Below are 15,894 nucleotides of genomic sequence, written 5' to 3' on the forward strand. Positions count from 1 at the left end.
AGAAAATTGTTAAGTCTACTAGATTTTGAGTGAGATCTAAAATTCTATTTTCTCTGTATGAAATCCAATGGGGTCAAAATCACTCTCAAACATCGTGAGCCATTTCATGGTAATGTTAAAAATTTAAGTGAAAGGATGAAAATGCATTTAACTTTAAGAATTTAACATTACCATGAAATGCATAGCGATAGTAGGGTCATTTGCCTGAATATTAGGCACCCATTCTAGGCTAGTGCCCAACTAAGATAAACATTAAAAGAAAAAAAGAAAAACAGGCCCCACTTGTCGCGTTCTACGTGGCTTTACCATATCAAACCGGACAAAAACAGTTCAAGTCACCAGTTCGAACCAGTTTTTGCCTCAAAAAGGTCAGACCGGTCTGAACCGGCCGGTCTACTTCGGTCCTTATAACACTGTTTTCAACAAGAGATTAGGCTCATAAAAAGCTTCTTAAATATCCATATTATTTAAAGGTCTAATATTCAAATAGTCTCTGCCTATTAAACAAAAACAGAGATCAATAACCACAATATTCTTTGTTTTTTCTCCTTTTCAATAGAATAATGTCTAACATTTGCTATATGCAAATATATATTTTTATTCAAGTAATCTCTGCCTATTAAACAAAAACAGACATCTATAACCACAATATTCTTTGTTTTTTCTCCTTTTCAATAAAATAATGTCTAACTTTTGCTATATGCAAATATAAATTACTACAAAAGCTACGGTGTCTGTAGTTCTATATTTTGAATACTTAAATATATGTTTCCTTGATTTCTCAATAGCAAATTGTTCTTTACGGTCATCAAAGATAAATTTTACAGAAAATACACTCTGTAGTTCTATATTTTAGGTACTTAAATAACGGTTCTTAATAACAAATTGGTCCTTCTAGTCATGCTCAAGCTTGTCCATCATGCCATATGGTAGAATAGTTGACCATTATGGCAATTCTGAAATCCATTCAGGCAGCATCTGAGTGTATGGTCCCTGAAGAAAATGTGGCAGGATTATTTGGAGATTCATTCACCATCAATTTCAACACATCAGGTCTTGAATAGTGCCCAACAACATCAAAATCAAATTTTGCTCGTGCAATTTCACCCAAATCTGCAGTGAAGAAAACAAAATTCAGAATTTAATTTCACTATAAAGCAGCAAATACATCGTCCTATATTTTCATGCTCGTAATGGTATTGACTAGAAACATGTCAGTCGGCCAAACTGCCTATGATACATGAGCCATGATAATCTTATTACAAGCAATAAACTAATTTCTCTAAAATAGTCATGAAAAGAAGACTTCTATGGTTTTCTGGTCCACGTGGATGAAAGTAACCTGAAACGCACTACTGTTTTATGAAGATATTCTTCTAGACTATATGGTGTTTTTAGGTAGTTTTACCGAGATCTGCAGTAATTAGACCCTCCCCTTCAAAATTGGGCCCTGCCAATACAGTACCAGAAGGAGAAATGATAACACTTCCACCTGCACATACAACACTCTCTGGAGACATATTCTCCTCTGAACCTCCAAAGACATACTCTGGTGGAGGAGGTAAGTCTTTTCTTTTGCAAAACTGATTAGCTGACAGCACAAAACATCCACCCTCCAGACCTATATGACGCATTGATATTTGCCATGATTCTCTTGCATCAGCAGTTGGTGCACAATAAAGTTCCACCCCTGTACAAACAAATACAACGTAAGTATGAATTAAGATGATTTCATGACCTCCAGTGAGGTGCCCTGAACAAACAATCACTAAAGACGTAACAAATTGACAGGCACCTTAACAGGATTAAAGAACCGGAATCCTTTTATGATGTTATACATTCTAATTTTAAAAAGTTGTTAATGTCACCTCAAAACAGCAAAAGCCAAGATGCCAGTCTTAATTGTTCCCATTAATTCGACGAGTGAGCTCGATTTCAAATATTTGAAAAATAAAAGACAAGTATACACACTGCTTAACTACAGCACGTCCACAGGGTCTTGGATAGACGGTGATAGGGTTCGCTGTTAAGGCACTTCTAGATGTTAAGTCATCGGTTCAATCCCCCGCCCTATTCTTGGACATGACCATGATGTAGCGGCTAGCCTCACCAATACCAAACTTACCAAATAATATTACAAATAAAAAAAAACTTAACTACAGCACAGTTTGAAAACATAAGATGTCAAAGAGCAGTTCGCCAATGCAGATTTGACCATTTGAACTCCTGAAAACTGAAGACTATGAGGAACCAGGATACATCCATAAAAAACACTATCTTCTAGGAAGGGTTGCAGTGCAATGTGGCCTTATAATCTATATGACTTTCCTAAGGTTAATCTAACATGACTCAACCAGTGTACCAACAGTATAAAAGTGACACCATGTAAGCCCTTTTTAGCTTGTGGTTGTTATCTATGTAATGTATTGTAGGGGTTATTAATAAAGTGTTATATCCCTAGGTGGGATTTCGCTCATATCAACACTTCACGCTTGTTTGTGTATATGTATCATATATAATCCAACATGGATAAATATTTGACAAAAAGGTAGATTGTGAGACATTACCGATTGCTGCTCCTCAAATTTGCATGAGTAGTATATGTGTGATTTTCATCACATGACAAGTTTTCAAGGGTAACATTTTGTGATGTTGATGGCGTTAATTTTTCATCAATTTGTTCTATGCTGCAACTATTACTTCAACAATATCCAATAACATCCAATTTAACAATTCCACTTCTTCAATTATCCAATGACAGTAGAGCAATAGTAGATAGAACAATTAAACAAATGCACAATGAAAGACAGCCAAGAGACGAGACACAATATTTGGTCAATGACAAGGGAAAAACCCCACTAAGGGAAAACCCTTGCAAATCTTCTTCTATTAGATTGTCTTCAAATGTTCAGCAGAGAGAGTACATCATCCAAGAGTCAAAGTCAAACTTTGACTAGCCAATATCCAATGTCAATATCCAATATCAAAACAACTATCCAAACCAGAGACAAAGAGATGAAGTCAACAATGGTCAAATCTGATCTTCCTGTAATCTACCCAAGTCAACAGCAGTGCAGTCAGCCCTAACCAGTCTGCAGTCAACGGTCAACACAGTCCTTTAGGAGCTCAGTCTACTTCAGTCAAACTCAGCCTCAAATGCTGGTCAAAATCTGCCCAAAACAGTCCTCAAAACCTCAGTCAAACTCGGTCAAAAGAGAGAGAAAGCTGTCACAGTCTGCAATTTTCTGTGGTCAAACCAGAAAGTCAACGTCAGTCAAACTGCTCAGAATTCCTCGATTTGTGTGTCCTTCAATGCGGCCTGCAAAAATCGAACTTTTCCACCCAAAACCACAGTCAAATGAGGTCAACTTCACCCTGTCAATGCTGGTCAATACCCTGCAACAGACCTGCAACTGTCCTGCAACTCGACCCAATAACAGCCACCTGTCCATGGCATGAGAGAGAAATCCTTCCAATTTGAGTTGTACGAACCAATAGGAATAGGAGAGAGAAGATGTGATGTGAGATGATGAAATGCCAAAAGAGGTCAAAGGTCTCTTGTATTTATATGAATCGATGAGGGTGAAAAGACATGTCGTTTGGGCTTCATGAGCCTAGAGAAGATGTGATGTGAGATGATGAAATGCCAAAAGAGGTCAAAGGTCTCTTGTATTTATATGAATCGATGAGGGTGAAAAGACATGTCGTTTGGGCTTCATGAGCCTACATGATGTTGAAGCCAACCTTGACAATTTGCACGTGTGGGCTTTAATTCAAAAACACACTTCTCCTTGTCCGATTTGAGTGATCTTTAGGTCGATTTTGGTCCTCTCGAAAAGAGGAATTTAATGCTATAATTATCTCCATCAAATGAGCTGTCCAAAGTGGAATTTGACCCTAGTTGCATAATTTAACAGATGGACCTTCTATTCATAATTTTTATCTTCTTACTTCACCATTATGTTGCATGAGATGTCGATTCAGTAGATTATGCGGTGGATCCCCTTCATTCATATCAATTTTTCATGGTCACACTTGATGGAGCTACACTTGATTAATTATACTTTGGAGCTACAGGTGCCACATTATGAGGGTCCTAAAATGCCTTTACACATTCTTTAATGGTTTTATGGAGCCACACATGTTTATTGGAGGAATTCTTGCACATCTTTTGAGGGTTCTTATACTTGGAGGTTGGATCTTGGATATCTTATGATCCACTTCACTTGAGCATTCCACCTTTTGTGGCATCTATTACACTCTTTTCTCTGATCATGATGAGGATGTCCACCTGAGGAGACTATTTGCACGCATCTCAATGCCATTTGTTTAGGGCATCCACATATTGAGGATATCTATTTGATCTTTGATCGCTGCTTCTACCTTGGATGATGGCATGTACCACATCAAGATTATGTGCACATTCCTCGTCACATTTCACAAGACAACTTGGTCATGGAGACCAAACTTGTGGATAGAGTTAGATATTAGCACATATCTTGATGGATTTATTCATGAAGCAATTGTCCACATATTGAGGTCATTTTGTACATTGTCCATGTTGTTTCATGCTTAGTTCATATGTGGATACATCTCTTGGAGGGCACACATGTAAATAAACATCTATATACTATTTTTGGAGGTTGTTACATGGTCCACGCCTCAACTAAAAGAGGCACCCCACTACTTAGCTTTATTATTGGACACTATTAGAAGTTAGAACTAACTCCATTATTATATTATCGTATGACATGTCTATTGAAGTTAGTTACTTGCTTCATTGTATTTGTTTTCCTTGAGTGTTTTATTATAACCTCTTGGAGGAAAATGTAGAACTCAACAAACTTATTGCTACTTTGAGTAATCAAGTTTTTGAAAGAAGCATTTTATTGTTATTCCTTGGAGAGATTAGTGGATCTAGGAAAACAACTTATTGTTTATTGTAAAGGGGGATGGAGCTTAAACCTATATAAGAGTTTTATCTCTCCATTTGTAAGGTGTGAGTGAAAGAGCTCCCAAGCTACAAAATAGAATTGACTCATCTTTGTCCAAGCTTTGTGTGTATTGTATGTATAAATTTGTTATATGTGTGGCAATCTCATTCTAGGAACGCCATTGGAATCTTTGTTTTGTAGGTTTGTGGATGTTAGAGTCAATTCAAAGACCATAGAGGAATAATGTTGCCACGTTGAAGACGGTTGGGTACTCCTAAATTCTTTTTGTGTTGCTTACTTGATCTCATTAAATCAACGCAGCTGTAGATAATCTTTGCTAGGGGCCACCCTTAGAATTGTATTGACAAGAGGATTTAGAAAAACCTTCCCACCTATCAAACTTGTGATCTTAGTGACTATATTGGGGCTGTTGTTGGGCATGTCACATTGGCTTCCTACGATACCCTAATATTCATTAAGAACAACACTCTACAATTGCATCCATGACCTATAGACCAAACAAACAAAGACATTGATCTTCTCTTTCATCCACCACCCCAAAAATACAAAATCTCAAGCACACATTTCCTTTTGTTTTCTATTGCTAAGTTCTTGCTTTCTCCCACTTCATACTACACACATTGAGCTTAGGTGATTTATAAGGAAGCCCTGCCTTGGGCTAGCATTCATTTAAGTCTAAAGTGAGAAAGGCAAGGCTATTGAGGTGACAACATGTAACTTGCCTAAGTTGCCTTGGGGATTTTAGAATGTGTACTTAGGGACTTTTGCACCAAGAAGGAACCTAAGAGCTAACATTTTGGCGACATTTCGAATGACAAATACCAATTTCCTAAATATTTGTAGATTAACTACATTCTTTGATAAGGGTTTTACTTGAAGATATTTGCTTTATCTAACGAGTCCATGAAGAAGCCCTTTTCCTTGCATATCTTGAAGACTTATTGCATGTAGTGTGAAGCAAGCAATATTGTGAAGGTAATGGAGGTTCACCCTCGTGAATCCACTCCACTCCATTCATCTATGAGGTATTGTTAAATTTTAGTTAACAATGGTATGTTCTACGCTTAGCACAATTACTTGAATGTTCCTTAAGCAGCCCAATAGCAATTTCCAGTAGCAATCACATTAACCAGTAATCACATTGACAATAAAAGTAGATAGAACATGAAACAAAATGCAGAAGACAAGCCAAGACAAGAGGACACCAAATTTGGCGGATGCCATGGAAAATACCCTAATATGGGGAAAACCCTTTGATAAATTTTTCTTATTATTATATCAAAATTTTCAGCAGAGAGAGAGAGTACAATAGTCAAATTGACTTGCACAATTCAAAGTCAAAACAAAACTGTCAATTTCTATAGTCAAACTTCAGCCCTAACCAAAAAGTCAATGTTGGTAAAAACAACAATAAATTATCCTCAAAACAACTCGGTCTTCCCCAGTCAAATTCGGCCTCCAGCAATGGTCAAATTCAGCCCAAAACAATCTCAGAGTTTGCGTTCAAACTTGGTCAACCTGTAATTTTGGTCTGAGGTCAAAGTGCACAAAATGCCTCGGTTTTGTGCCAAAAGATGTGGCTTGCTAAGACAAAATAACCCCAAAAAATCGAAGTCAAATGATGCCTGCAAGGTCACGGTCAACATTGGTCAAACTAAAGAATTTCCTATGATTTTTGGCCCTGAAATTTCATCCTCCTTGATCCACGCGTGTGAGAGAAAAGAGTGCCCAATGTAGTACAAACCAATGAGAGAAGGAGAGAGAATGTGTGAGTGATGAAGATGCCAAATGAGGTGAGAGATCACTTGTATTTATACAATTCGTTGTGGGTGAAGAGACACGTCCATTGGGCTTCTTGAGTCTACATGTTGATGAGGCTGACCTGAACAATTTGCACATGTGGGCATAAATTCAAAATCACACTTCCGCTTGTCCAAATTAGATAATCTTTAGATCAATTTTGGTCCTATCGAAAAGAGGAATTCAATGCAATTATCATCTCCATCAAATGAGTTGTCCAAAGTGGAATTTGGCCCTAGTTGCCTATTTTAACACTCCCTCTCAACTAGAGAGAATTCCACCTGCCAATCCATCCATCATCGATCATCATTCCCTCCTGTAGTCATGTACCATCTCTATATCTCATCTCATCTCTACTTTGCTAAACACTAATATGAATAATGAAGCAATTTCAATCGAGAGTGAGTCACAAAACCTTACCACTCTCCACTGACAAAAGTTAGTCCATAGGTAGAACCTTAATCAGACTTGATCCCAGATCAAGTTGTTGAACACAATGCATCCTAGACATAGGGAGTACGACAGTACACGATGCGTCCACCAATAGTGCTATGGTTCCTATTCACTTTTCCCAACTCATTGGCTAGATGAGAGGTACTTCCCATGAGTCCCGGACTACATGGGTAGGACGTATGCCGAGGCATCAGCAGGAAAAGGTGAACCACTCATCTTGCTCATATGCCATAGGAGAAGGTGAACCACTCATCCTATCCATATGTCAATCATAGGGGAAGGTGAACCACCCACCCTACACACGTGTCATGACTCATCATACGTAGGGGAAGGTGAACCACTCACCCTACACACGTGTCAACCATCATGGGGTATCATAGTGGAAGGTGAACCACTCCCCCTATGGTCGCTCATAGCTCCAAGAAGTACCCCAAGCCCCCAGGAGCTTGTAGAGCTCAGTGTCCAACTCAAGCGGGACCCTCATGGGAGGGGGTCTTTCCACAACTCCAAGTCTCTCTCGAAAGGCTAAGAATTTGACCTTCCCTAAGGGCTTCGTGAGGATGTCTGCGACCTGCTCATCAGTCCTAATGTGTTGGAGCCTTATTGCTCCCCGTTGTACCATTTCTCGGATAAATATGTACCTGATATCAATGTGATTGGAGCAGTCGTGGAACACGATATTCTTTGAAAGGTGAATCCCACTCTGGTTGTCGTAGAAGATCATGGTGGTATCCAGCACATGCTCAAATAGCTCACTAAATAGCTTCCTCAACCAAACAACCTCACAACAAGCCATACTCGCTGCAATGTATTCAGCCTCGGCGGTGCTTAGGGCAACCGATTTTTACTTCCTGCTCATCCAAGAAACTGAAGCAGACCCGAATGAGAAGCAACATCCAGATGTGCTTTTAACATCCACCACACTGCCAACCCAGACAACATCAGTATATCCATGTAGTCTCAAATTTCCAACGGTGTATCTCAGTCCATAGTTGATTGTGTTACGGAGATATCTCAGGAGATTCTTAGCAGCAATCCAATGTATGTGATGAGGATCGACCATAAATTGACTCAACGTATTCACAGCGAAGCATATGTTAGGATGGGAGTTCACCAAGAACATTAGGGCCCCCACAAGTTGTCTGTATTCAGAAGGGTTTGCCAATTCGGGCCCAACAACACTCCCACATAGCTTCTTCAAGTTGAGTTCCATCGGAGTAGACACAGAGTTGCAATCCACCATCCCACATCTCTCAAGCAACTTCACAATGTATTTTTCTTAAGAAAGGAAAATCTCACCTAAGTTTTGCCAGACTTCCAGGCCTAGGAAGTAGTGCATCAGTGCTAGGTCCTTCATCTCAAACTCGGAGACCAACTCCCTCTTGCATTGATAAATGAGAGGGTCTACACCTATTAGAAAAAAATCATCCACATAAAGGACCAAAATGAGAGGCATGTCCTTTTCAACCTTGAAGTATAGGTTAGGATCAACATCGCTCCTTGTAAATCCCAACTTCATAAGGTAGCTATCAATCCTCTCATACCAAGCCCTAGGAGATTGCTTCAACCCATAGAGGGCCTTCTTCAACCTGCATATGTGTGTCCTTCGATCTTGAACTTCGAATCCCTGAGATTATTCCAAGTAGACTTCCTCCTTAAGAGAGTCATGCAAGAAAGCAGTCTTAACGTCCATTTGATGTAGGCTCCATCCTTGAGAGGCGCGGGAGCAATAACAAATCAGATAGTGATATATCGGGCAACTGGTGCAAATATCTCGTCATTGTCCAATCCTTCATTTTGAGAGAAGCCTCGAGCAACAAATTTGGCCTTATATTTCTTAGCACTCCCATCTGCTCCATGTTTTATTTTGTAAATCCATTTAGAGGTGACCAAGGACTTGTCCTTGGGTCTAGGCACCACGTCTCAAACATCATTCTTCAAGATAGATTTATATTCCTCATTCATTGCATCCTTCCAGACTATGTTCTTTATGGATTCTTCGAACGTACATGGCTTAGTTTGAATAATAGTACTCATAGCAGCTAAGTACCCTTGATACCTATTTAGCATCTTACTTTCATGAAATGTCACTCTTGGAGCAATATGCCTTTCGGCATCTTCGAGAGTATCTTTAAGCCACAAAGGTCTTTTCCTTGAGGTATAGGGGTCATTAGGAGGTGGATCAATGGGATCCATCAAGCATAGGCTCATCTGTCAGAGGTTCATCCTACTTTTCTACTGCATCATCATTGTCATTCCTTGGAATGGGAAGATCTTTGGCTTTCCCAAGGGCAATGTCTTCATCGAAGGTGACATCATGGCTTACTTCCACATCTCATTGACTAGGCACATAGATTCTATATGCCTTTAAATTTTCACTGTAGCCCACAAATGTACCTTTCTTCCCAAATGCTTCCAACTTGTTTCTTTTCTCTTTAGGCACATGAAAATACACGGGACAACCAAATATTCTAAAATGAGAAACATTAGGTTTCTTACCAGTGAAAACTTCTTTGGGTGTCTTGAAATCCAGTGCTTGATGCAAGCTCCTATTTTGAACATACACGGCAGTGTTGGCAACTTCTCCCCATAAGAACTTCGGTAGACCTTGATCATGGAGCATGGCACGGGTGGCTTCCATGATTGTTCAATTCTTCCTTTCAACAACTCCATTTTGCTCAGGAGTGTATGGAACAGTTGTCTCCCTCTTAATGCCAGCCTCTCTGCAAAAGTCATTAAATTCATTTGATTCATATTCGGTTCCATTGTCGGTCCTCAATATTTTGATCTTCTTCCCTATTTGATTCTCCACCAAGGCTTTGAAATAACGGAACCATAAGAACACTTCATCCTTCTTCTTCAAGAAATAGATCCATGTTTTGCAAGAGAAGTCATCCACAAAAATTGTATAGTATAAGTATCCTCCGAATGATGTTACGAGCAACATACCAAATAGGTCAGAATGGACCAATTGAAGAATATTGGTAGTTTGGCTTTCAATTGAAGGGAATGGTCCCCTTGTAAGTTTCCCAGATGCACAACCCTGACAAACTCCTTCATGATTCATGGGCATACCTATGACCATCTTCCTTACCCCAGGTAAGGCTTTGTGATGAAGGTGAAAAAATCTTTGGTGCCATAATTCAGATTGAAAAGAAGTATCGCAAGTCAAGGCTGCTAAAGGACTTCCTCCAACTTGATAGAGACCATCAACCCTAAATCCAAGTGTGAATGCATCTTTAGGGTTTCTTTGCCAAATACGTACCTTTCCATTAATGAATGCTACCTTGAAGCCTTTATCTTCCATCACAGAATTAGACACCAGGTTCTTCAAATTGGATACATACAATACTTCTTGTAGACGAATGGTTTGACCTTGATTCAAGTGAAGAGTAATAGTACCTATCACTTTCAAGGGATAGGTGGCATTATATCCAAGTATGATCTCCAAATTAGTCTTCTTTTCAATCAAATTTGAGAGGGCCTCCTTCTACCTAGTGAAGTGCCTTGAAGCTTCACTATCAATCAACCAATGATCCAAAGTATCTGGAGGAGAGACATTAGATAGAGCAAAAATAAGATAAAACTCCTTTTGTTTTTATACAACATTACTTTACTTATACCTAGAATTTCTCGCTCTTTTGGGAGGTCGACCATTTCCATATCGAGTAGCAGGAGAATTCCTCTTTCCTTTATTGTTGAACCTGTTGTTCCTTTGATTGCCATTGCCTTTGAAACTGTTGTTGTTGTTTTCGTCATCCCTTGAAGAATCCTTCTTGTGAGGACAATCTCTAGCATAGTGGTCGAACATGTTACAATTGTAGCACCTTTCTTTTCCTTCGTCTTTGAATCCTTGACCTTGTCTTCTTGGACCAACATTATTTTTCCTCTTAGCATGAGCGGAGAAAGCAGTGGGTTCATTTCCATCTGAAGGCTTGTCTCTCTTCATCATCCTCGTCTCTTCTTGAGTGCATCTAGCCCATAATTCATCGAAACTAGGAGTCCTGTCATTGTTGAGAATGGTGGTGTTAAACACATCCCATGTTATTGAAAGACCTCCAAGTGCAATGAGGGTGAGCTCCCTGTCATCAATAACTTCTCCAATAGATAGTAGGTCATTCTTGATTTGTGTTATTTTCATAAAGAAAGAGTGGATAGACTCCCCTTTATCCATCTTGATGTCCTTCAACTTGTTATTGAGAAAGAGGATTTGATTTGCACTGTTTAATTTGAACAACCCAACCAATTTATCATACATCTGCTTAGATGTTACCAAATCAGAAATATAGGCAACCAAATGGTTTTGAATGGAGTTTATGATAATTCTTTTAGCAGGCTCTACCACTCGTCCTTGCACATAGTCCATGGCATCATGCTCTTCCAAAGTCAAATCCAAAGTCATCTTCCATGCATGATTGTCAAATTTGTACTTGAGCTTAACCTCAAATTTGAAGTAAGATGTAGTAGCCATTGAGGCTAGTGCAATAATCTTGTCTATCAGATCTCCCTTAGTGATTTTTTTTCTCTCTTGCTTGGGCTTTGTCTTCACCTGTGCTCTAATACCATGTTAAATTTTAGTTAACAATGGTATGTTCTATGCTTAGCACAATTGCTTCAATGTTTCTTAAGGAGCCCATTAGCAATTTCCAGTAGCAATCACATTAACCATTAATCATATTAGCAGTAAAAGTAGATAGAACATGAAACAAAATGCAAAAGACAAGCCAAGACAAGAGGACATAAGATTTGGCAGATGCCAAGGAAAAAACCCCAATGTGGGGAAAACCCTTTGACCAATTTTTCTTATTATTATGTAGAGAGAGAGTACAATAGTCATGTTGACCACTACGTGTCAACGACTCATAGCAAGACACCCCCTTTTTTATCGCAAAAGGGATAGCACCTGATTGACGTGTCCATGCCATTCGACTATCATCATCAGCCCGATCATGTTATGTTGTAAACCCAATATGCATGTGTAAATTGCAAATAATCTTAGCAGATCTGTGTCATGTATGTATTTTCCTAAGTAAACCTAATCTTCTAGTGATGATCTACGTTCCGAAAGGTTTTTTGTCTCACCAACCCATGGTCAGCAAAGTTTTCCTTCAGCCTAACTCCAAAGCCGGAATGGATTTTATCATTAGAATCTCAGGGGAGTCCTAGTGTATTAGATCGAGTCTATGTAAAAGTGATTTGGAATAATCCTAACTATTTGGTTAGGTTATTACAAATTGCTTGATCTGCTAGATTATATTTGTGTTGCAGAACTGGGTGGTCTATGAGGGTCTATGCCAAATGGGTTTTCCCCCTTGAGATGTAAAAATGTAAAAATCATGATGTAAAGTGTCTTGAGGGTTGGAAAATGTTTTATCCCCTCATAAGTCCTAAGTCCTAGGTCCTAGGTAATTTTTTCCAAAGGCTAAGTTCGAGGGTCCAATAAAAATAATAAATAATAATAAAATAATAATAAAATTAAAAAAAATAAAATAATAAAAAGTCAAAGTTTTGAGGAAATAAATGCAAAATTCTAATTTATAATATATTAAAATGCATTTAGAATTTCGATGGATGAGATTAAAAGAGATTTTGATCCTCATCGACAGTCGAGATCACTTTGACATGGATCACTAGAACTAGCCGCTGGAAAATTTTCCTTTAAATAGGGTGTCAGGGGTCATTTGAGATCATTCGATTTGTGAGCCTTGTGCTAAAGAAAGCTCTCTTGTAGTCATTTTTCATATGCAATAAAGAAAGACTTTGGGGTTGAAATTTTGCTGGTGTTACTCTTTCAGAAATGTTGTAAGATGTTTTATTTTTGTGCATGATTTTAATTTCAACCATTGATGATAGATTTATGAAGAGTGGTTTTAAACACAGGTATCTTGTTTAGTCGCTAGGGTTTGAATGGTAATTAAATTTCTGAATATGATGGCAGGTATCTCCATTAGATTTGGATTTTAGTATCGTTTTCTCCCTCTTTGTTAATGGTTGAATTAAGTTGTGAAGGATATCTTTGATTTTGAATTTATCGGGCATTCGGGGAAGTTCTCTGCTGAACCAGCCAACTCCCGAAAGGGCGTTTTCTGAAGAGCCCAACTGGTTTTGATCCCAGGCTTATCATTAAAAAATTTCTGGTGAATGCATGAAGGGTTTTCTGAAGCACCTCATACTAAATCTAAAATTTAAAAAAAAAAATATTTTGTGGATTATTGACAAATCTGGCTACTTAGAATCGTTAGTTTGTGAATACTGTAATTATTTAGTTAAATTTTGGGTTTTCTCCTTGCATATTTTGCCTCTGGGTTTTCAATTTTTGCAGGTTGCTGATTTGAGGAAGAGATTCTTGTTGGAAGCCAGATCTAGGCCCTGGGGGGTAAAATCTTGCCTCACAACCAGTTTTTACAGGGGCACTGTTTTGTTGTCTGAGGGTTTCAACTTCAGTCATTTTCAGATCTGGAAGACTTTGAGAGGGTTTTCATCAACAAAGCTAAAGTTAAGTGGCCCAAATAATTTTATTAGGGTCTCTGGAAAGTATTTTCTTTAGTTGCTAGCTGCCTGGTGGGATTTCGCTGTGCATTTCGAAATTTTGTTTAGGGCCCCAGCCCTGCTATCTGCTCCAATTTTCATAGACCCCACAGCGCTGCCATCTGTTGTTGCCCATCTGCATTTCCCCCGTAGCAAATCCTCATCCACGCTGCCCAAGCCAATCCTGTCACAGCCTTGTCACTTTATCACTTCCCCATTCTGTTGCAGTTCTCATCCCAAGCCATCGACCTACCCATCGGGTATCTCTACCTGCAAACAAGTTGCATCCCTTAGTTGTCGTCCTGCTCTTCCTCCGGACGTCGGCTTTCATTGTTATTCACGCGTTTTGCCTCAAGGTTGCTTTCTCATTCTACCCACAGCTCAATCCCTCGTCTAGCTCCACGCAGCCAAGACTCCGCTTCACCCTCACTCTCCTGCAGCTCCCTCTGGCAACCCGAGTCTCCTATCTTCCCTGCGGTCCTCATCCCTCTACGTGCCTCCCTTCTGTCGTTTCCCAAACCTGCATCCTTGTCTCTTTGTCATTTTCACGCTGGCCACTCCTTCACCTAGCCGCAACTCCCTCCAGGACTCCTCATATTCACTCCTTTCGGCCCTCACGCAGTCTCTTTGCCACGCTCTCCTCGTCTCTAACCCTCACCGTCCAATCCGCAGCCTCTGCTATCCCATTCTTCTCTGTTGTTCCACGCATCTTTCTTCTCTACGTCCACTGCGTTCATCAGTTCATCCATTCCACCTGTACGTTGCCTCCATCAATGCTGACCTGCTGTCCCCTCTTGGCTGCTTGCTGCCATTGCTCGTCCGCTCTCCGGAACCCCCACGCTAACCTGCAAACTTGTCAAAGCTGCCATCGCTGCCCTCCTCCTGTCGATTACCTATGTAGCAACACCAAACAAACATTCGATTTTTTTTTATCTATGCATGCGTAGGGTTTAGCTTTAGTTTAGTTCTTTTGTATTTATTTAGGAGTTAGAGTGTATATAATTCTTTAGGCTTAGACTTTAGTTCTAGAGATATATTTAAGTTCAGTTTTTGTTTTCTTTTTTGATCTTAAAATAAATCATAAAAAATATATAATAAATAAAAAAAATTTAAAAATAAAAAAAAAAAGGTATTGATTTTTTCTGTTTCATTTAGATTTTAGCAAATTTCCTTTAGTTTTAAATTTCATTTCATCTGTATATATTTAGTGTTTGTTTTAAATTTCATTTTCTTTTAGTTTAGATTTAGATACTTTGGTTTATTTTGATAAAGAAAAAATCATAAAAAATAAAAATAAAAAATTTAATTGTGTCGAAACATTTTTGTCACATTTAGTCTTGGCATATTCACTCAACGATTTGTCGCATTTATAATTTTGGGTGTATCCTTTTCGCTAAGGCTAAAATAATTTAAGTATGGGATTAATGTTTGTCATTTTTATATAGTCAAACGCACTTAAATTTTATCTAAAGATTAACAATATGAAAGTGGTAACTAGTTACGATTTTTTCCCAGGGGAAAAAAAAAGAAAGTGGTAACTAGTTAGCATTTAAATTTTATGGTTATTTAAAGCATTTGATCTTTGGAAGTTTAATTGCTAAAGCTTTGTGCATCTTTTGAATATCTTGCATCTGGTGAAATTAATCATTGCTTGGATTATATAATGCTCGTTACATGTTGGATATTTTGTAAATATTTTCAAGCAATTGTTAAATTACTTCATAAGCAGCAACAACTAATTAATTACTTGGTTTTCATTAACTCCATAAGGCACTGGTCTTAAGCATTTAAAGATCTAATCAAATGCTAAAATCGATCAAGTGCTTATTTTTGCCTCGCTGTGTCTCCCAACCCAGCTGGTTCCCAGTTGGTCTTCCTTTATCTCATAGGATCTACCCCGCTTAGCCTGCTACAGGGAGACGGCTTAAACAAAGAGATTGGGGATCAGGGTGACAGCCCCCAGTCTGAGCATTGTCGCGCTGCCTAGACAATCTGTGAGACAAGAAGTCAAACTGACTTGCCCAATTCAAAGTCAAAACAGCCCTGTCAATTTCAGCAGTCAACTGCAGTCAAACTTCATCCCTAACCAGAAAGTCAACACTGGTCAAAACAACAATAAATTATCCTCAAAACAACTTGGTCTTCCCCAGTCAAACTC

The 15,894-nt window shown here is 38.8% G+C and overlaps 1 protein-coding gene across 1 annotated transcript in view; it reads right to left on the reverse strand.

Annotated features, from left to right (window-relative positions):
- Positions 1-593: 593 nt before the first annotated feature.
- LOC149161383 (bifunctional nitrilase/nitrile hydratase NIT4A-like) overlaps positions 594-15,894 on the reverse strand; it is a 96,870-nt gene continuing 81,569 nt past the window's right edge. The window contains exons 4-5 of the mRNA XM_089436981.1: positions 1,409-1,690; positions 594-1,113 (exon numbers count right to left, since the gene is read on the reverse strand). Coding sequence (XP_089293107.1) covers positions 968-1,113; positions 1,409-1,690 — 428 coding nt within the window. The 3' untranslated portion in view covers positions 594-967. The remainder of the gene's footprint in view (positions 1,114-1,408; positions 1,691-15,894) is intronic.

Source organism: Pinus tabuliformis, chromosome 5_2, assembly GCF_031772625.1.
Source record: "Pinus tabuliformis cultivar Carrire ecotype Pingquan chromosome 5_2, CPIR1, whole genome shotgun sequence".
Classification (NCBI taxonomy): domain Eukaryota; kingdom Viridiplantae; phylum Streptophyta; class Pinopsida; order Pinales; family Pinaceae; genus Pinus; species Pinus tabuliformis.